The sequence below is a fragment of the Typopeltis vanoorti genome, chromosome 11 (genome assembly GCF_054136105.1).
Source record: "Typopeltis vanoorti isolate ZY-2024b chromosome 11, IOZ_Tvanoo_1.0, whole genome shotgun sequence".
NCBI lineage: Eukaryota > Metazoa > Arthropoda > Arachnida > Uropygi > Thelyphonidae > Typopeltis > Typopeltis vanoorti.
The window spans coordinates 118,269,949-118,293,079 of record NC_143559.1 but is presented as its reverse complement, the minus strand read 5'-3'; the positions used below and the strand labels follow the sequence as shown (position 1 = coordinate 118,293,079).

The 23,131-nt window shown below is 36.5% G+C and overlaps 1 protein-coding gene across 1 annotated transcript; it reads left to right on the top strand.

The window, feature by feature from the left end:
• Positions 1-2,569: 2,569 nt before the first annotated feature.
• LOC150101989 (uncharacterized) lies at positions 2,570-21,274 on the top strand. Its single transcript, XM_090400708.1, has 2 exons — positions 2,570-2,736; positions 20,154-21,274. Exon 2 carries the CDS (start codon positions 20,207-20,209, stop codon positions 21,065-21,067), a length of 861 nt encoding a protein of 286 aa, XP_090256834.1. The 5' UTR covers positions 2,570-2,736; positions 20,154-20,206; the 3' UTR covers positions 21,068-21,274.
• Positions 21,275-23,131: the final 1,857 nt, after the last annotated feature.

Here is a 23,131-nt window from a genome sequence, read left to right as displayed (position 1 = left end):
GTATATCTGGAGTTGTGGTGAAGGTCTTGGAGAGATTGATGAGAAGTAGGATACAGAAATGGGTTGATAACAGCAGTATTCTCTGTGGGTATCAGCATGGGTTTGTTAAGGGGAGAACATGTTTCATTAACTTACTCATTTACTATAACAAGGTGACAAATACCTTGGACCATGGAGATGCATAAACAGTGGTGTACTTAGATTTTACAAAGGCTTTTGATAGACTGGCACATGAAAAGCTCTTAATTAAATTGAAAGAGATGGGAATTGGATAACAGACCTGTGTTGGATCAGTGACTGGCTGTCAGTTAGATATCAGAAAGTTGTATATGGAGGTGCAGTATCTCAAAAGAGAAAGGTCACCAATGGTGTGCCACAGAGGTAAGTTTTGGGGTCATTGTTGTTCAATTTGTATGTTAATGATATTGGGTTGGGTTTAACTAGTGATATCTAGCTGTTTGCAGATGATGCAAAACTGGGGAGAGCAAAGCACAGTCAGGCTGATGTTAATGCCTTACAAGAGGACTTGAATAGATTACATAAATGGGCAGGTAAGTGGAACTTTCATTTCCATGTTGCCAAGTGTAAGGTTTTGAGATTTGGTAAGCAACGATGGGATGCCAAGTATACAGTTGGTGGAGAAACTAACAGAAGTAGAGGAGATGAGAGATCTAGGTATGATGGTGGACAAGGACCTGAAATTCAGGGGCCACATTGCACAAGTTGTGAAGACATCGAATAATGGCAATGATGCGAAGAACACCGAAAATAGAGAGGTTAATATTCCATTGTATAAGGCCTTGATCAGGCCTCATATGGATTATTGTGCACAGATTTGGTCGCCGGGTTTTCATGGTGACGAGGATCTGTTGGAAAGAGTACAGAGAAGATTCACAAAGGTAGTCAGTTGTTTTTGGAATGTGGAGTACGAGGACAGATTGATGGAATGTAAGTTGCAGAGCCTCGTGAATAGAAGGAAGAGAAGTGATATGATTGAGACATATAAACTGGTCAGGGGTTGTTATCAGGTAGATATGGAAGAGATTTTTCATAGAATTGGAGAGGGGAGTAGAATAAGAGGCCATTGCTGGCAACTGTATAAGGAGGGTGTGAGCAAAGGAATGAAATGCAGGTTCTTTGCATGGAGGGTAGTTGGTGAGTGGAATGCATTTCCTGAGTGTGTTGTGGATGTGGACACATTAAATCAGTTTAAGACGAGGCTGAATAAGTGTTGTATGCAATAGTGAGTACCTCCCACGATGAGTCTCTGACTCCATAGAGGTCGGTGTTGATGATGATGATGATGATAATAATAATAATAATAATAATAATAATAATAATAATGATAATAATATTCGTCTATTTTTGCTTGATGATACAAATTAAAAGTTCTCCAAGTTTATTTCTACATATGCTCCCATTGTTTACTATAAGCAAATTCTAGTAATAAAAACTTTAAAATAAAGTTGAAACACTTCTCATTATCTTGGTGAAAACAAGTTACACTGTATCCTGCATTTTCTTCTGTTTCAGTGACTGTTAACTTTCATCAATGACTATGTTTAAGTTAATAGTCACTCTAACACTAATGAAATTTAGCATCCAATTTATGTAAATATTTCCCTTGATGTGAAAATTATTGACAGTTATTTATTTCAAATTACATTGAATCTGAGTAGAAGCATTTCTGTTTATATTGCGCCCTTCGATTGGAATAGGCCTAAGTTCGATTCTCGTCGCGACGGGAGGAATCTTTATCTGGTCGATTTCAATCGATGGTGAGTTAGCCGATCTCATACGGAGGTAGCAGGGTTTTTTCTCCCGGAAACTCGGGTTTTTCATCCCGCATACATACAAATCGGCCCTTCAGAACACACGCAATTTACAGACAAAAATTACTAGTTGTGGTGGTGTTGGAGGTGGGCGGTAGATGGCGTTGATTTGTAGTAGAGGTAAGGTGTAGAGACAGTTGAAGATGTCCTCCCGCGATGAGTCTTCGGACTCCTTGGAGGTATCAGGAATAATAATAATAATAATAATAATAATATTGATGTCGGTCCACTAAAATTGACAACAGTCTCACAACCAAAAAATTAATAAAAAAAAAAAAAAGACAGAAGACCATGACACTATAGAACTTCTTTCAAATGATCCTAATGCATCAAATCTGAAAGGTACTAGTGTTTGGTTCTTGTTCGCGTTTCTGGTATTGGTTCTTGTTCGCGTTTCTGGTATTGGTTTTTTTTCTCGTTTTGTGAGTTTTTTTTCTTTTTCCCGTGTTTTGGGGTTAGGTTAGCACTCGAGGCCATGTTAGCTCAGGGGCCGCCAGGCCCTCGAGTGCTAACCTGACCATTTATAGATAGCCCCCACTAAAATAAAAAAAAAATTATCGCATAATTTTAATATTAAATTCTGTAATTATAGTTTTTGATCACGCCAAGTCGAACAGATGTCGCTGGTCGTTGAGAACGTTAACGGTTTCTGTTGTTTTCTGTTATTTCGTATAATGGTTCCTAATCTTCCGTTTAGTGGCGTGCCGATCGCATTAAAGCTGCCACCTCCGGGGCCGTCGGAATCGTACTGCCTACTAAGTCACGTGAGGTTGTTACATCGCTAGTATGGGCTAGTGGACTATCGTCCATATACCTAATTGTATTTTAATATTAAATTCTGTAATTACAGGTTTTGATCATGCCTAAGTCGAACAGATGTCGCTGGTCGTTGAAAACGTTAACGGTATCTGTTGTTTTCTAAATTTCAACCATTTAGAAAGTATTGATTGCTTACTTTTGTTATCAAAATTATTGTCATCAGCCACTACAGATATACGTATATCATCATCAGAAAAGTAATAATAATTATATATATATATATATATATATATTGTCTCTCTGTGTGTGTACACACACACGCGGATGCTGATTTTGCAGACTAGTACTTTTAAACTACAGGACCGAATATTTATTTCTTCATTAGTATTATTTATTTGTGAATGAATCAATAAAACTATTTCCTAGATTCATCCATTCTCCTGATATGGATGCTTAGATGTTGATTATCATTCATGTTGTTTCGAGGAGAAATCACATGTCTGAATAGAAAAGAGAAAGTTACCCAACTGGGGCAAGCAGACTGTGGATGTAAGTATATAAAAAAGCCAGGCAGTTACTTGTTATGTTTACACACAAATGTCAGGAGCATGAGGAATAAAGCGATAAGAGTTCATTGCCTTAATGAGCATGTTTTGGCCTAATATTATTGGCATTACTGAAACCTCACCATGCCACTGCTCCAAGCTATCACCTAAGTTTGTTACAATCACCAACTTTTTAGTCTATTAACCCTTTCTTGACTAAGAATTCCACATGTTTAGCAACCTCTTAGAACAAGATGTGATCACTTTCCCTAATCAGTGGCAGTGTCTACTGCGGTTATGGATACATCTTCTGTTGCTTCTACCAGCTCCAGCGCTTCAAAATACCTGGTCTCTCCATAACATGCTCTTTCAAGTAATTATCCTTTAGTAATGATATAAATTCCATTTTCATTTTGCCTTGTTCCCTTTCCTCCTTTCAGTCTCTGTTCCCATAGTGAAGTTTTCAGTAATAATTTCGTGGCCTGAACTCATTGTGCTAATCTGCTGATGCATTACATCCACATCTTTCTGTGGACACTCTTGTTTGTAGCACAACCAACAGTATATTTTGCCCTCTTGGCCTCTATTTTACACCAGATAACCTCAAATGAGCCATCTCATCTCTCACACTTGAAATCCTCTTTAACTTTTATTTTTGTTTGTGAACTTCTTTGATTATTATCAACAAAACTCCTCCTGTCTTTTTCTCTCTCTCTGACATGAAACAATACCTCTTACATTCCATCTCCATAACCATATTCTTTCTTTTAAGGTTATACGGTGATCAGCATTCATATTTATGAATTTAGGGACACAAAACACACACGTTGAAAAGATTATTTTACTGATTAATAATAAAATAATAACTTGACATTTTGACCCCTGTATTGAGGTCATCATCAGAAGGATACATGTGTATAAGAACCAAGCTACATACTGTTGCACACTCTATACAGGTAAATTACATCTATGTTGTTAACTAATCTTATTTCTTAGCCTACCCTCTAGTGATAAAAAAACAACAAAAAAACTACAATAAACTGTTCAAGTCTGTATAGAGTGTAACAGCATGTAGCTTGGTTCTTATACATATGTATCCTTCTGATGATGACCTCAATACAGGGGCGAAACGTCGAGTTATTATTTTATTATTAATCAGTAAAATAATCTTTTCAACATGTGTGTTTTGTGTCCCTAAATTCATAAATATGAATCCATAACTATATTGTTTGCCTACCAGTAAATGTTCCAGGTCTCGCTGATGTCGATAATTATATATGTATATAATTAGGAATTTGGTGACTTTTGTTACCTTACTGTAGCTGAGTTGTCACTTTATAAAATCTTTCTGTTATTTGTATATTTTGCTGTTCTATTTCTGTACTTAAGATGCTTTTGACACTTTGGCAAAAATTTTAAAATTAGTCTTCCATCTTTTATTTTAAGAAGTATGACAACTCACGTTTTTCCAGTTTAACAACTTGAACGTTCTCTGTCACTGACCACTCTTCTCACCCTTCCTAATAACTTCTGAGGAAACTGGTAATTTATATAGGACATTTCTCTGTGATATCACTCGTTCTTAATTATCCCATGCACAAGAGATAGTTATTTTCGATATTTATGGTGCAAAGACATCAAAGGTCATACTGCACCAGGACACAGGTTACAGCAGTACATATGGTAAATGGTTAGTAGGACAATCACAAACATCCATGCCCCTGACAGGATTCGAACCTGTAGTCTCTTGACTGGACAGCGGATATGTTAACCCTTCGGCCAACCAGGCTGGCACACAAGAGATAAGAAAAAAACCTATAGTACATCAGTGCTGTGTGTGGAATACAGTTGAGGATTGAGAAAGAAGAAATCTACTGACATTTTCTTGAAGATTGTAGGTGGTAGTAGTTGGGAAACACCTCATGAGGAAGGCCTTTCCAGTTGAGGTAGATGGAAAATAAAATACTTGGTGCACTGTCCAGAGGAGGATAGTTTGGCTCATGGACAACCCCTCTCTCACAGGCTCACTTCAACAACTATTTCACAAACTTTTGGCTCTTTCTCTTTCTTTTACAGGTACTTCCATGGTCACTGCTCCAGGGAACTGGCAGCCATCATTTCTCTGGGTTTTGTTTTGACTTGTTAAAATAAGAGCATCAGCTGCTCGATATCCCTATTTAGTAAAACTACAAAGACATTGAACTGAATGTCTGAAAGAGGGATCATTTATGAGCCACACCCCAAACACATGAACACTGTTTTAAGGATAAATAGATTAGGGATTTGAAACTAGCATCTTGAGCAGAAGAGTATGTATATCATTTGTGGATCTAGATTGGCAGAATCCATACTGTTGCTCATTGATTACCTGGCAAGACTCTAATTGACAGTTGATCACTTTCTCTATTATTTTGGAAAGGATTGAGGTGATGGCAATTAGTTAGTCGTTGGATCATAGACTTTTATATCCCTTTTTTTGTATAAACGTGTGGACAGACTTATGTGTTCGTCGAACATGTTGTTTATTATTTTAACGGTATAATAGAACACAGAAACCAAGTAAATAATTAATTTATTAACTTAATGCTGATATTTCGCTGGTGTTATAACCAGCATCTTCAGAGCACAAAAACACTGTCACAATACGCGAGACTAAAACAACATGGTGTACTTAAACAAAATTGTAGCAGCAACACAAAGTCCTGATTTTGGCGCCCTCTATCTGAAAAAAAAAAAAAAGAAAAAAAAAGCTATCATATATTACTAGAGTCCTAGAAAAGTGCTAGTTTTTTCTTAATATGACTGTCTCCCAGATCTTCGGCAAGTTAATACAGCCATATTTGTTGAGATTTGGAGTGTGTTTTAGGGCTTCTGTCGCCTCTAAGAACAATCTCTCTGATTTATACGGGTTTCTGTGTAGTACTTTTGTGTTTTTCTAGTTGATCCTGTGTGCAGGGGTATCCAGAGCATGGTCTGCTAGGCCCGACTTGCCATAATGATAATTCCGGACGTATCTTTTATGTTCGCTGATGCGGATGTTCACAGTTCTTCCTGTTTGACCGTAGTAGGCTTGATTGCATGAGCAGGGTATTTGGTAGACTCCTGGATGTGATAAAGGAGGAATGCTGTCCTTGGGTGAGCGGATGAGAGTGGCTAATTTGCTACATGGTTTGAATGTAGTGCGTAGTTTATGTTTATTGAGAATTCTTGAGATCTTTTCAGATGTGCCTTTAATGTAAGGGATGGTGACTGTTTTGTTGTAGTTCTCTGTGGTGGATGGTGGAAGGGGTTTCTTAGGAGTGTTTAGTATTTTGTTTATTTTATGTGGATTGTAGCCATTGGCCAAGAAGGTGTGGCGTAAGTGAGTCAGTTCAGCAGTAAGAGCCTTGTCATTGGAACAGATTGCTCTCGCTCTATGGGTTAGCGTTTTTAATATGCCATATTGTTGAGAAGGATGATGGTGTGATTGTTTGTGTAAGTATCTACCTGTATGTGTGGGTTTTCTAAAAACTGAAAATGATAAGGAACCATCTGGGAGACGTGTGATGAGTGTATCCAGGAAGGGCAGACAGTTGTTGGCTTCCAGTTCCATAGTAAAGTGGATTTTTGAATGTTGGCTATTTAAATGTGTTAAGAATGTTTTCAATGTCTCAGGGGCCATGTGGCCAAATAGCAAGCACATCGTCAACATAGCGTAGCCAAAGTGTTGGTTTGAGAGTGGCTGTATTGATTGCTTGTTTTTTCCAGGTGTTCTATGTAAAAGTTGGCTAGGGGGAGGAAAGGGGGGAGCCCATGGCTGTCCCATCAATTTGTTTGTATATTTTCCCTTTCCATGTGAAATATCCTGCATGTATTGTGAATTTGAATAGTTCAAATATATCAGGGGGGAAGTGTGACTTCAGTAGATTGAGGGTTTCTATTAGTGGTACATTTGTGAATAGTAAAGTGATGTCAAAGCTTACTATTAAGTCTGAGCTTTTTAGGGTAAGGTGTTGTAAGATGCTTTTTAGGTGTGCTGAATTTGAACTATATTTGAACTATTCATATATTTATATGAATAGTTTATATATGATATATTTGAACTATTCAAATTCACAATACATGCCTGATATTTCACATGGAAAGGGAAAATATACAAACAAATTGATGGGACAGCCATGGGCTCCCCCCCCTTTCTCCCCCAGCCAACTTTTACTTAGAACACCTGGAAAAACAAGCAATCAATACAGCCACTCTCAAACCAACACTTTGGCTAGGCTATGTTGACGATGTGCTTGCTATTTGGCCACATGGCCCTGAGACATTGAAAACATTCTTAGCACATTTAAATAGCCAACATCCAAAAATCCACTTTACTATGGAACTGGAAGCCAACAACTGTCTGCCCTTCCTGGATACACTCATCACACGTCTCCCAGATGGTTCCTTATCATTTTCAGTTTTTAGAAAACCCACACATACAGGTAGATACTTACACAAACAATCACACCATCATCCTTCTCAACAATATGGCATATTAAAAACGCTAACCCATAGAGCGAGAGCAATCTGTTCCAATGACAAGGCTCTTACTGCTGAACTGACTCACTTACGCCACACCTTCTTGGCCAATGGCTACAATCCACATAAAATAAACAAAATACTAAACACTCCTAAGAAACCCCTTCCACCATCCACCACAGAGAACTACAACAAAACAGTCACCATCCCTTACATTAAAGGCACATCTGAAAAGATCTCAAGAATTCTCAATAAACATAAACTACGCACTACATTCAAACCATGTAGCAAATTAGCCACTCTCATCCGCTCACCCAAGGACAGCATTCCTCCTTTATCACATCCAGGTGTCTACCAAGTACTCTGCTCATGCAATCAAGCCTACTACGGTCAAACAGGAAGAACTATGAACATCCGCATCAGCGAACATAAAAGATACGTCCGGAATTATCATTATGGGAAGTCGGGCCTAGCAGACCATGCTCTGGATACCCCTGCACACAGGATCAACTGGAAAAACACAAAAGTACTACACAGAAACCTGTATAAATCAGAGAGATTGTTCTTAGAGGTGACAGAAGCCCTAAAACACACTCCAAATCTCAACAAATATGGCTGTATTAACTTGCTGAAGATCTGGGAGACAGTCATATTAAGAAAAAACTAGCACTTTTCTAGGATTCTAGTAATATATGATAGCTTTTTTTTTTTTTCTTCAGATAGAGGGCACCAAAATCAGGACTCTAGTCTTTGTGTTGCTGCTACAATTTTGTTTAAGTACACCATGTTGTTTTAGTCTCGCGTATTGTGACAAACAGTGTTTTTGTGCTCTGAAGATGCTGGTTATAACACCAGCGAAATATCAGCATTAAGTTAATAAATTAATTATTTACTTAGTTTCTGTGTTCTATTATACCATTAAAATAATAAACGACATTTTTTTGTATAAGTTGGAGATATACTACTTGCTTTCATTGTTGCTCAAGTGCCAGCTGATTAAAGAAGATTGTAGTAGAGATGCTAAAGAACAATAGGACTCAGGGTCACAATGTTGAATACAGTTAAAGAAATGCCATGGGAAGAGAAGCCTTTTTTTAGTGTCCAAGTTGTTAAGTATTCTTCGGATGCAGCTTAGTCAAAAAAACAATGGGAAGCATGTGGGTGCCTTTTTTTTTATTTTTTTAATTTTTTAATTTTTATTTTTTTTATTACATTTATTGTGTACTTTAGCATAGGATGAGTATGGAGCTGGGATTCTTATTACAAGCCACTTGCAATCAGCTGAGTTTTTTTATTCAACCACTTTAGTACATCTATTGAACTAGAGCTTGTAGAGTGAACAAGAATTTTGGGTGGAATAGCGGATGAAGGTCTCCATACCAGTGAGATTAATTTCAATGACTTACTTAGAGCAGATGTTTGGTTCAGATGAGTGGAAGCAAGTCAGACCATGGAAAGAAGGAAGAGTATAAGTTCTGGAGGTCATTCCACTTGACACCTTTGTAGTGTCAAAGGACGTGAGGCTGGGAATGGCTAGAGGGAGTGTTCTGTGTGAGAAGAAACTTATACAAAATTATAAGTTACTAAGTGAAGCAGTGACCTCTATGATGTTTTTTAAAAACCAGTTCACTTTCTCTCCTTCTGGAGAAACTGGTTAAAAAATCAGCAGTATTGGAAGAATAGAAAAGGATATCTGGAATTCAGGTAGGTAGATGTATGAATTGCTTTAGATCATTGCTCATAGCAAAAACTTTCACATCACATCCAACTTGATCAGTGGTATATGAGAAGGGCAGCCAGTTGATGTTGTGGACATTAAAGCCACCTAGGAAGATGACTTGACTATTTGAATAGCTGGATTGCTGAGGATCAAGCTTCATAGAAGGAAGGTTATATCTCCTCTCCATATTAGGTATCTTGACAGGAAATGGAGCATGCCAACAGATCATCTTTTCCTCTAGCAGAATTTGATTCCACGACAGCATATTTTCTGCAAGAAAGCAATGAATTATGTTACAGAATGTATAATAGGAGTTAACATAACTGCAATACCAAAAACATCCAATCAGTTTTCAACTTTTCCTAAACTATAGTGGAATGCTGAATACACTGCAACAAAAGCTCAGAACAGAGTTTCTGCAGAATATCCAACAACAACACATCTGATAGCTTTAAAGATCCATCTCCTGGATCTAATCTTGAATCTGGAGATAAAATCTGAAAAATAAAAGGCAGATTACCACCTCCCTTTCAATCAGTGGAACACAATGTGTGTACAGTTGTTGACCTAAAAGCAATGGCAGATACTTTTGAGCTTGGCTAAAACATGAGCACATCTATTCACATCCTCAAATTCCTACCTCTAAAAAGCAAAGCAGGAAAACATTTAATTCTGTTCATAGTGAACAAACAGTCTGGAAGATTACAACAGGTCATTCAAGTAACCAACTGCCTCAGGACCAGATAGCATCTAGTATGAGATGGTTATACATCTGTCATCATTCGCCATGGATAAATTGTTCTATTTATTCAACAGAATTTTCTGTGAAAACGAACTTCCAGAATATTGCTAAGAATTATTTCGTATTGCCTTTTCAAAATTAAGTAGCTATAAAAAAATACAACACATTTCTCTCCAGCTGCTCTGATTAGCTGCTGCTTCATAATTGTTCTATTCAGATCCTCAAATTCCTACCTCTAAAAAGCAAAGCAGGAAAACATTTAATTCTGTTCATAGTGAACAAACAGTCTGGAAGATTACAACAGGTCATTCAAGTAACCAACTGCCTCAGGACCAGATAGCATCTAGTATGAGATGGTTATATATCTGTCATCATTCGCCATGGATAAATTGTTCTATTTATTCAACAGAATTTTCTGTGAAAACGAACTTCCAGAATATTGCTAAGAATTATTTCGTATTGCCTTTTCAAAATTAAGTAGCTATAAAAAAATACAACACATTTCTCTCCAGCTGCTCTGATTAGCTGCTGCTTCATAATTGTTGAAAAAATCATCATCAAATTCCTGCCATGTACCCTCAAGGGGTGTACAGGATATGACAGTACTACATGAAAAAATTACATCATTACTAACTTCCTATCTACAATTTTCCTCCAAATCAGTCTGTTACTTGTCAAGACTCCAACATTATCAGATCTTATATTTCTATCATCTAAGGCACTTTGTACCCAATCAATCCACCTATATCTTGGTCTTCCTCTGTGTCGTTTTCCTGCCAACCAGGCAGAGAACACTTGTTTTGCTAATCTTTCCTCTCCCATTCTATTTAAGTGACCATACCACCTGAGATTAGCTCTGCTAACGCATTCCTGGATGCTGACAATGTCAAGTTCTTTCCTAATATCCTCATTTTTAATATGATATTGCCATTGATGCCATCTGTTCACGCCTCTAATCCTTCTCAGGACTCTCATATCTGCGGTCTCTAGTTTTTGGTCAAGTGTTTTACTTCTGACCCATAAGTTAAAACTGGTTTGAACACTGTCTTGTATACAGCTAATTTAGTGTTCCGACTAATTTCTTTCTTATTCCATATGAATTTATTCAATTGACTTCCCACCATACCAGCTTTGTAGTTCTGTTGTCTATTTCTATATTTAATTTACAATCTTCAGTAAAAATCGTGCCTAAGTAGCTGAAATGTTTTACTTGTTCCACAGGTTCTCCATTCACAACACAGTTGACATTTTCAATGATTCTGCCTATTTTCATTGTCTTTGTCTTTTTATTGCTGACCTTCATACCATATCTATTACAACAGCTATTCAATTTAGTCAGAGAATCTTGCAGACTTGTAGCGGATTTATTTAGAAGTATAACATCATCCGCATAAAGCAAAGAGCTCACATTAACATCTCCAATTTTGATATCAGGTTTAATACCACATTCCTTCATAATGTGATCCATATAGATAATGAATAACAGAGGGGATAATGTACATCCTTGTCTCACACCAGATTTAACATTAAACCATCTTCCTGTACTTCCTTCAATTCTAACTGCTGACTTACAACTCAAATAAAGACTAAGTATTGTTTGATATAATGCCCCATTGACACCATATAACTGTAGCGTATTGAATAGCTTCTCTCTTGGCACCTTGTCATATGCCTTTTCCAGATCGACAAAACTTAAATACAGATCTTTGTTATATTCCCATGCTTTCTCGACTATTCGTCGTAAAGTGAAGATCTGATCCTGACAGCCTCTATTTGGCCTGAATTCCAGCTTGTTCTTCAACAAGCAGCTTTTCTTCCACAATTCTTCTGAACTGTTTCTCAAGTATACTTGCATAGATCTTGCCAGGAACACTCAGTAGGGAAATAGCTCTGTAATTCTCACAGTCAGTTTTATTTCCCTTTTTATATATGGGTACTATGAGAGCTCTACTCCAATCATTGGGAATTCGTCCCTCTGTCCAGGCTTTCTGAACTATGCAGTGCAGCCACTGTAAGACTTTTATACCACCATACTTCATCATTTCTGGTCGAATATCGTCTACTCCTGCTGCCTTTCCACATTTCAAGCCTTTGATGGCTTTTTCTACTTCAAGTATGGATATGTATTCCTGACTGCATGCCTGGTCAGTGTTTTTTATCACTGTGCTGTCATCACTGCTTGTTTCATTTAGCAGTTTTTCAAAGTAATTACTCCATATTTCAAGGATATCTTTTTCTCCTGTTTTCATGTCACCTTTATCATCTCTAATTCCTTTTACAGTACTCTTTCCTCCATTCCTAAGCTTCTTCAACAACCTCCAGAATATTTTGCCACCTTCTTGATATTTATTTTCTATATTCTTGCCAAAGTCCTCCCATGACATTTTGTTTAGCTAGTTTTACACACTGTTTAGCTTTCTTACATTTGTCTCTGTATTCTGTAAGAGTAAAAGCTGACTTATTTGCCAGGAACTTTGATATGCTTTCTTCTTTTCCTTCACTGCCTCTTTAACTTCCTGTGTCCACCAGGGAGTTCTGATTTTTTTATCCTTGCACACAACCTCACCACCTGCCTCTCTGGCAGAATCAATGTTTTCTTCAGAGTTTGCCACTGAATCTCCAAGGTTTGATTCCTGTTCTCAAACTCTTTCATTTTCTTTTCAATAATCTTTCTGTATTTTAGTCTACAGTTCACATCTGAGAGCTGCTCAACTTTTATTCACTTTAAAACTTTCTTACATGTTATTTTTTTCAATATGAAATTCAATTTTATCCTGCTCAAGACTAAATAGTGATCACTTCCAATTTCAAATCCTCTGTACACTTTGGTGTCCTGCACCAGGGAGAAAACATCACTATCAACAATAACATAGTCAATGAGACTTTTCTTATTCCTAGCCTCTTCTCTCCATGTGAATTTGTGCACATTTTTATGTTGGAACATGGTGTTAGTAATAACCAGTCCATGTCCTGAGCAGAAATCCAACAAATATTTGCCATTATTATTCACTTTGCTCTTTTCTCCAAATTTTCCCAAAATATTTTTGTATGTCTCACAATCATTTCCTACTCTGTTATTTAGATCCCCAACAAGGACCAACTTTTCCTTTTTCATTGTGTCAGTTGCTTTTTCTAAAGCCTCAAAAAATTCCTCCACTTCTATCTTAGTAGAACCTTCTGTGGGACCATAGGCACAAATAAGTCTCATTGTCCAGTTCCCCATTCTCATATTTGCCCACATTACTCTACTTGAGACTGACTGCCATTCAAGAAGATTAGCCTCGTATTTTGTGTTGAATATTATGGCTACTCCTTCTTTTCCTTGATTGTCATTGCCTGAATATAACATTTTGTATTTATTGCTCAGATAGATCTCACCAGTTTTTGTCTTTTTTGTTTCATTCACCCCTATTATGTCGATCTGGTACTTATCTAATTCCTCAGCTAGCTCCATTTCTTTGCCATTCAGGCTTCTTACATTGATGGTACCGATCTTTAACTCTGGTGATATTGAGTTGGGGTTTGTTTTCAGATTTGTTCCAGTAGCTGACTTTTCGCTGTTCACCCTGGTTCCCTGGCGAAAACAACGGGGGCCTTGTTTAACCGGGCGACACCCCAGCCGGCATGAAATTTTGTCATGTTGTACCATCATTTTTTATTTTGGTTTAACCAATAAGAATACAATTTGGTCTGCTAAATCCCAAATTGCAGCCCATCCTCTTTCGTTCAGTATCAAAGTAGATACCCAACAGGGTGCACGATGAGAAGGTGAGGATTGGACATTAGGTCAGAAGCCCTGGTCGGTTCCCCGCATTCCTTTAAAGGCTATGTGGAGGTCTCCTCTCAGTTATACAGCTTTGACCCTTAAGCACCCCTGAAAAAATAATTAACTCTCATTTTTTTATGGTTTGTGGAGAGCAGCAACCATTTTTCCAAGACACAGACTGCCTTCCACAAACATCATTCTACGCTTCATTATTTAATCTGATTGGAAGCATCTATTTAGTGATGCTTTCCTAAAATGCAAGTACTTGGCATGGTTTTGTTTGATACTAAGTGTGTGTGACATAGCTTGGAGATTTGGCATATAGAAATATCTCAGAGAGAGAGATATAGAAATATCTCAGAGAGAGAGATATAGAAATATCTCTCTCTCTCTCTCTCTGTATATATGTATGAAGATTGATTTACTCAGTTGTTATACATTTTTATAAAAAGATTGAATGAATAGAACCGAGAGAAATGGAAACAAAGTTTATTAGTACTGCACAACTAGTTTCAGCTTGTATCAGCCTTCGTCAGGTGCACATTAAAAAAGAAGAAATAACCAGTAAAAACATGGAGGAAATAACTGTAAACAATACAGAATATTAGTGTATATACATTTCAACGTTGAAGTCTGCGCATTCCAAACTGTTCCCTTGTTGGCTTCATTTTTGGGCGTATGCATGCATATAGCATCTTGTGAATGCCAGTATTTGACCACAGCCCAGTGATAGTCTGAAAGGTTGTAACTCAGGTTGTTGTTGTTGAGATGTAGGGAGGGTGAGAATAATTTCCTTTGATTCTATTATCTTCCTTTCTAATTTATCATGGCAACGGAAAATGTTATTAGACTTGTCCCATAGGACTGTATGGCTAAGGTTTTCTTCATTAGAATTGGCCAAGAATAGAACACGACTAGAGAAAGCACTGCCTTGCGTTCTCTTGTAAGTGACGTCTCTCTCTCTCTCTCTCTTGTGCTCCTCAGTGCGTAACTCGATTGACTTCTCTGTTTGGCCTAAGTAAGGTATGTCACAGTTGCACCTGATCTGGTAAACACCAGGATATTTAAGATTATGATGTCTAGGTTTCGGATGGCTCACTAGGGAGTGGATTTTAGGAAGAGGAGTAAATAAAGTTCTTATGTTGTATTTTCTAAGAATCTTGGCTAATTTGGGTGAGTCAGAGCTTATGTATTGAATAGAAATATTACCTTTTACACTATTGGTCTCTTCATTATGGAGACCGGGCGGATTAAATAGGAATTTATCAGTACTATATATATATCTATACTACTGATATATAAATATATATATATTTTTTTTAACACTTTATATCTAACTAAATCTTCCAAGTCTTAAGCAGGATGAATCCTCTTCCAACCATCTCTCCAAGAACAGGGAGCTCTACAAAGTTCTGTGTTGTCACCTGTTTGTTGTCCATATTAACTTAGTAATAAAATAATTTCCTTCAACTGTAAGTAAAATCTTCTATGTGGATGACTTTACCATATTTTTTTATTCTTGCAATATGAGGGTTATAGAGTTTCACCAAGCCATTGACTATCATTTACAAGTACTGGGTATTTATAAATGGATTCAGCTTTTTGTCCCCCCCCCCCCGAAAACGTTTTATGTGCATTTTTGCTGCAAAGGCAGTGTTAATCCTGACTCAGAAAAGAGCAGGATAAATGATAATCCATTTCTAATAGGAGCAACATTCTCAGGACTAAACAAAAACTTGACGTTATAAGTGCCAAAGAAAGATGAACATCTTTTGCACTGTAAACGAAAGGTGTTTTTATTAAATCTATGATATCCTTATTTCTTTAATATCCTGTCATTACTGTGCCATTGTAATATCTTAGGGTTTTTCTTTATCTTATTTTTTTATATCTCTCTTCTATATTTATTATATCTCTCTTATTTATCTTATATATCTTATCGTCAATTCCCAATTCTTTAACTTGTCTCTTTCCCTTATACAACTCTATTAACTTTAAACTTATATCCTCCTGTTCCTTATTTTTTACCTCCATTATTCCTATTTTTATTATACCAAGGATCTCTAGATATTTATTTGAATTAGTGACTGCACCTCTGGAAATCCTTTTATGGCATTAAATATTACTACTTTTGGTAGATATCATTCCTTACTCTTATATACAGTCGTGGCTATCCCTTTATCTAATTCTCGTATTGATTATCTATCTTCCCTGCTCACAAGCTCGGTTGTTTTTTTTTAGAACAGTTCATCGAAGAATTAAAATATCAGGCAACACTATTAATATTTAAACAACAAAATTTCAATTCGCCTAAGACAAGTTTTACACTGCATTTTCAATAATAAAAAGAAACATCACAATTCAAATCCGCATAAATAGACTAGTTAAGTTCCTGCATTTTCTCACACAAATCATATCACATATTTAACTAATTTTCTTAATATCACATAAATCATTTATACTGAGCAATGGTACTTATTACTTAAATGTTAACTCTTACTCATCGAACACATAAACAATATTTTTTACACACAATTGCTCTTTCCTTTCTATGCTGGGAATATTCTATAGGCAAGTTTCAGCAAACAGTTACACTATGACTTATTTCAAACTAAAAATTCCTGACACTTAATTACTGTATAATCTTTAACTGTTAAATATGCCTATTTAGATCAGCCATTACTTACAGTCTACTAATAAGAGTTCTCTTAAAAGCTCAAGGAAATTTAACAAATGGGTCAACTCACTTTATAGTTGCTACCCTCTGCGTACTTGGCTTCGAACTGGACTTCCGTTCCGTGTCAGGTTTTTGAATCCCTCTTTATGCCGGCAATAAGTCTACTGATGTTTCTAGGATTCATCAGTAGACCTATTGCTGGCGTAAAATGAGGAATGTTTGTGGAATGCTTGCATGCGCGTTGGATTAACGGAGCAATTTCTTCCCTCTGACAACAGGTCCCGGCGAAGACTCGTCAATTCGTCGTCAGCTATCAGCTTTGCCTGGCGGATCGGCTCCTCGTCATCTTTCTTTTAGATCACGGGCATGATTTCTCCGGATGTTGCGTCCTCGATGGCTTACATCTGCTGGAACAACCGTTGGCGACTTCCCGATCATGACCTCTGGATCACTTATGAAAATTTCTCGAACCGATGATGCGATCTTTTCGCCCATGCCTTTTGTTCGGTCGCTTCCGAATCCTTGTGCGGAGATATGTGAACCCTGAACATTTCGGCGAAAACCCTTGATCCTTTTCTTTGACTGACCTTTCCTTTGTTTTTCTCCTACACTCCCTAAATCCTATTCGTTCTGGCAGCAGACATTCGTTTGAAGCTTTTGTCGGTCCACCTAGCACTGACCTTGAACTTCCCATGTAGAACATGCACAAAGTTTGACGTCTTTACAAAAATCTAAAAATATACTACTTTACTATTGGCAAGGCATTGCCTTCATACTCCACCTTCTAGAATATTCCCTTATTTGGCATAGAGCAATATACAAATTCCCATTGGGATTATTTACATATAACGTACATCTATTTACAAGTCACAATTCTTACTGGGCTTGACCTTGGTAAACTTTATGTAAAAATATTTAGACTTCTTATAGCTACATAAATATTTTTACAGCACTCTAGCTTTCATCCTTTTGGGGTATATACAGATATTCATTCCCCTGCTTATATCACAGGAGTGAACAACTGGGTGTGCTCTGCTTACATCAATTTCAGGTCTCAAGTCTGTGCTTCTGCAAGAGACAGCTTGTTTTAAGGGTGGGATCCAATCCACCATCAAGCTATTTGAACTGCAACTAATAGCTTCAAACATCCTCTATTCTTAGTTCGTGCATTGAAGCTAATGAACCGCACTTGTTACTAGCTGCCCTCCTTATTATATGTGACCAAAATAAAATCTGCTAGATCGTCCCACATGGCTAATTATTGTTGTTCATGGCAGAAACATTTGTATAATACCTGTCAGATTGCCACATTTCCCTTTAGTTTGTGAATAAAATCATTACTATCATAGACAATACTACATGGATACAACTAATATTTAACTGATTAGTTAAACATTCCACCCATTCCCTTCTTCTCTACCAGTAGCTCTTTCAAATGCACAGAACACTGATTTTATGCCAGTTTATACAGATGATTCAAAATTAGTTCCTCATGGGGTCCCAGACAGCATAATACCTGATCAGATCATCAGAATGTGACAACTACACTGCTGAGTTGTATGCAGTAAAGTTTGCTTTAAATTACATAAAAATGAAATGCTACTAAAGATGCATTATTTATACCAATTCTGGTTCTCTTCAGGCACTTGGAACTCTGGTATCTCAACAATCTGGTACTCTCCTGCTTACAACATTTGCAGTATCTGATAAAGATATTCTATCTGGATGTTGTCAAGTTACCAAGGACAGAAAACAGATTGCTTTTGTAAGGAATCTTCTGTGCCAGATCCAATCAAATGCTTTGGAATATCAAACAAAGTTTAGAGAAACTTATGTTTCTCTAAACTTTATCATGTTTTTAAGTAGGTAAGGTTGGCTAAAAGATCTGCTCTGGGAACAAGAGTGATAGACTCATGTTGGCAACCAGTAATTGGTAGGCTTCCAGAGTGAAGAAGCCTTAACTTTCTTTATTCAAGAGGATTGAGGTGAAGGCAGTGGGATGACTGATGGTTTACTTTTATACTCCAGCCCATCGGGTTTTTTGGAATAAACTACAGCATAAGCTGAAGGCACACTATCTGGAACAGATTACTTATCAGTAACTAGACTGAGTTTTTTTTTTTATGCCTTTCTGACAAAATTAGAAAGGACACATGATGAGTTGTTCAGGAAATAGTGGGTGACGAATTTCTTTTGTTTTGTACAAGAGTCAGATATGATATGCGATGCAAGAAATCAGCCTTATCTTTAGTTTTTTTTATTTTATTATTTTTTTTTTATCATATCTTGATGTGAGAAGTGGAGGGATAGAAGTTGTGGCTAGTAATCTTAGAGAGGCACCAGATAGTTCTACTGTCTTTTAACAGTGCGATTTAGATTTGTTGAATTTTATAGTGAGCTATTGCATATGGCTGAGTGCAAGGTTGGGATTTTTGACTTGATCCATTTTAAGTTATGCTGAATATTTTTCTTGAACTGCAACTGCTTTTTGTACATTAGGTGGAGAAAGGCTTGGTCAGTGGTCTTTTTTTTGTGTGTGTGTGTGGAGTATGGAATGAAGATCTTCATTCTTTTGGGGATTATGTTGGTTAGTGTTGAAGCAAGCATTGAGATTGAGAAATTTAAAACCACACTTAGACCATGAAAAAGACTAAAGGAATGAGGCTAATACTGGCCAGGTGGGTGCTGTAGAAAACAAAATGTGGACAAAGTTCAATTTGAGTTGCCAAGAGGAGAGAATGATATCTCTATGTTGGGAGCTAGTTTAAAGGTGTTGGGAGAATGATGAGAATTATCCACTATTCTAGTAGGTGAACCATTTGTGATATTGTAATTTGTTAATACTTTCTAATTACTAGTTTACCCTGTTAGTCTTATTTCCCCTACTAAGGTTTTGTGATTTCTGTCACATTAGAGTCTATAGGTAATCACAGCCAATCATATTTTAATCATATCTGGATGTGAGAGGTGGAAGGATAGAAGTTGTGCCTTAGGAATTAGCATAAAAGAGCTAATTCTTCTGTTATGAAAAGTCCTATCCCTCTCTTGTTTTCATTGCTTCAGTTACCTGAAGCAATGAAACATAGCTACTCCAAAATTCCTTTCATTGTATTATCAGTTGTTTTTAACTGCAATATTAAAATCCTCCATTAATAATACTTTACTTTTCCTTTTCATTTAGTAACCGTCCCTTAACATTAACCCACTCCTGTTCTCGTCATACATGCATAGTCCTTTTAAGCACCCATGCTGTAAATCTTTTCAAAACATTACAGATCTTGTGTCTCCTTGCTCTGCTTGGTGGATAACCGTTTGCAGTTATTAACAAACTGGTCTGATTAGTTAATGAAACTACATGCACAGACTCCTTAAAATCCAATTAGTTTCCACTCCACTTTGAAAAATTTGAAAACCACTAAGTTATGCTATGCAACATGACATACATTGACTTCTAGTATACTTATAAAGAGTAAGGAATGAATACATCTTTTATTAATCAACTAAGAACAAATACTATCTTTTCTTATCTGTTGATTAATGTCACTTTCAGATTACACATACAAAGCATCCCAGTAAAAGAATTGAAGATTTTTCTATTTTATTTATTTTTAGACTAATTGAAAACTGAAGAAAGAATAACTAAGAACTGACTGGTGAAGAATTACATGTTTTGGAGAACACACCTTCAAGAAAGGATGGCTGCCTTAGCATCATATTTAATGTCACTTTTAAGAGAACCTCCTCCTCCTAATTTTGTACATTCATTTGGACTTCCCTTCCCATCAGTTATGCACATGGAATTGGAGGAAGATTTTGTCAAGAAGCACCAAGAAACTTTTGTAATTGGGGATATTCATGGGTGCTATGATGAGATGGTGATGCTGTTGGAAAAGGCAAATGCTCAGCGGGATGATGTGTTAAAATTGTTTGTGGGTGATTTGGTTAACAAAGGACCTAAAAGTCATGAGGTTGTTGAAGCTGTTCGAACCATGCCATCTGCACTCTCAGTCCGTGGCAACCATGATGAGGTAATATTAAAGGAATACAAGGAAATGGGCAATCCTTCATACAAAGTTGAAAAAAGAAATGAATGGATAAAAGAACTACCTCAAGAGGATATTGTATACTTGCAAAATCTGCCCTACACAATTCACATACCATGTCTTAATGCAATTATAGTGCATGCTGGGTTAATTCCTGGGAAAAATCTGAATTGCATGAATCCACTGCACTTGGTAACTATGAGAAATCTTGTGATGAATGAAGATTACTTTTGGAATGGTGGTATCCGTGCAACAAAAGCTGGCAAAGTTGGCATGCCATGGGCATCTGTGTGGCCAGGACCCCAACTCGTTTTTTTTGGTCATGATGCGAAAAGAATGCTTCAGCAGTACCCATTTGCAACAGGGTTAGATACAGGATGTGTATATGGTAACCAGTTAACTGGTCTATTCATTAGTGGTCCAAGAAAGGGAACCTTTTACAGCGTAAATGCTAAAAAAGTATATGAGAAACCAAAAGGATGATTGTATTTATTTTTATTTTATTTATTTATTTTTTTTTACAGAAACACTTTGTTTTTGTAATTAACTGATTCCTTAGAATTTGTAATTTAAAGCTTTCATTAAATATGAGCACATAAAACATTTCTAAAAATAAATTTAAAAATTCTTTCAATGTTTAATTACAAGCAGTTAAAATTAAACCACTAAATTGACAAATTCCAAGGATAATTGCTCAGAATTCATAAATTTATGTTTTAATTTTTAAATGATTGTAATTAAACATTCTGAACACGTTTTTATATTTATTTATAGAAATGTATTTTTATGTGGTGTTAGTATTTGATAAAAACTTTAAATTAACATTAGCTAATTGCAAAAGCATTGTGGTTTGTAAATATTTAATAAATTTTTGTAAATATGTAAAGTAAAATTTTTATATACTCTGTAAATAATAAAAAAAAAAAATGCATGATGAGTATCATTGTCCATGATGTTTTGTTTTCATGATATAACATAAAATCTGAAAAGTCATTTTAAGCATTTAAAACTAGAAATTATCTGATTTCGGTTTCTACAGGATTAAATACTGTCCTTTAATTTTCATTCTATTTTTCAAGTAAATGCAAAAACAAAGAAAAGAATGGGTGACTGTTTGTATGTAAATAAACTTCATAAGATAAAGCAGATATGATTTTTGTAGTACTCATAAGGGATTGCACTGATTTAATGAAAGCCTGATACCACAGGTCTGTTTTCTGTGTGGCCTCTAAAAGCACGAGTAGCAGCAGCAGCTACTGGTCATTGTCTGTAAAAGGTACCTCACACAGTCTATATTCACACTCTAAACCCAATTTGTGTCTTTCTCTTGTTTATCTGTTTTTGAAATTTTAAAATAGCCTTTCTTACTGTTTTCCCCTTAAAACATATCAGTGTTTCTTGAATATTAATATGTTTATTTTTTAACGGTATATATTAGAACACAGAAACCAAGTAAATAATTAATTTATTAACTTATTGCTGATATTTTGCTGGTGATATAACCAGCATCTTCAGAACACAAAAACACAGTTTGTCACAATACGTGAGACTATAACGTGGTGTAATTAAACAAAATTGTAGCAGCAACACAAAGACTAGAGTTCTGATTTTTGGCGCCCTCTATCTGATAAAAAAAAAAAGCTATCACATATTACTGGAGTCCTAAAAAAAAAAAAAAAGTACTAGTTTTTTCTTAATATGACTGTCTCCCAGATCATCGGCAAGTTAATACAGCCATATTTGTTGAGATTTGGAGTGTGTTTCAAGGCTTCTGTTGCCTCTAAGAACAATCTCTCTGATTTATAAGGGTTTCTGTGTAGTACTTTTGTGTTTTTCTAGTTGATCCTGTGTGCAGGGGTATCCAGAGCATTGTCTGCTAGGCCCGACTTGCCATAATGATAATTCCAGACGTATCTTTTGTGTTCGTTGATGCGGATGTTCACAGTTCTTCCTGTTTGACCGTAGTAGGCTTGATTACATGAGCAGGGTACTTGGTAGACTCCTGGATGTGATAAAGGGGGGATGCTGTCCTTGGGTGAGCAGATGAGGGTAGCTAGTTTGCTACATGGTCTGAATGTAGTGCATAGTTTATGTTTATTGAGAATTCTTGAGATCTTTTCGGATGTGCCTTTAATGTAAGGGATGGTGACTGTTTTGTTGTAGTTCTCTGTGGTGGATGGTGGAGGGGTTTCTTAGGAGTGTTTAGTATTTTGTTTATTTTATGTGGATTATAGCCGTTGGCCAAGAAGGTGTGGCGTAAGTGAGCCAGTTCAGCAGCAAGAGCATTGTCATTGGAACAGATTGCTCTCGCTCTATGGGTTAGCGTTTTTAATATGCCATATTGTTGAGAAGGATGATGGTGTGATTGTTTGTGTAAGTATCTCCCTGTATATGTGGGTTTTCTAAAAACTGAAAATGAAAGACGACGTTCTTGCTATTTGGCCACATGGCCCAGAGACATTGAAAACATTCTTAACACATTTAAATAGCCAACATCCAAAAATCCACTTTACAATGGAACTGGAAGCTAACAACTGTCTGCCCTCC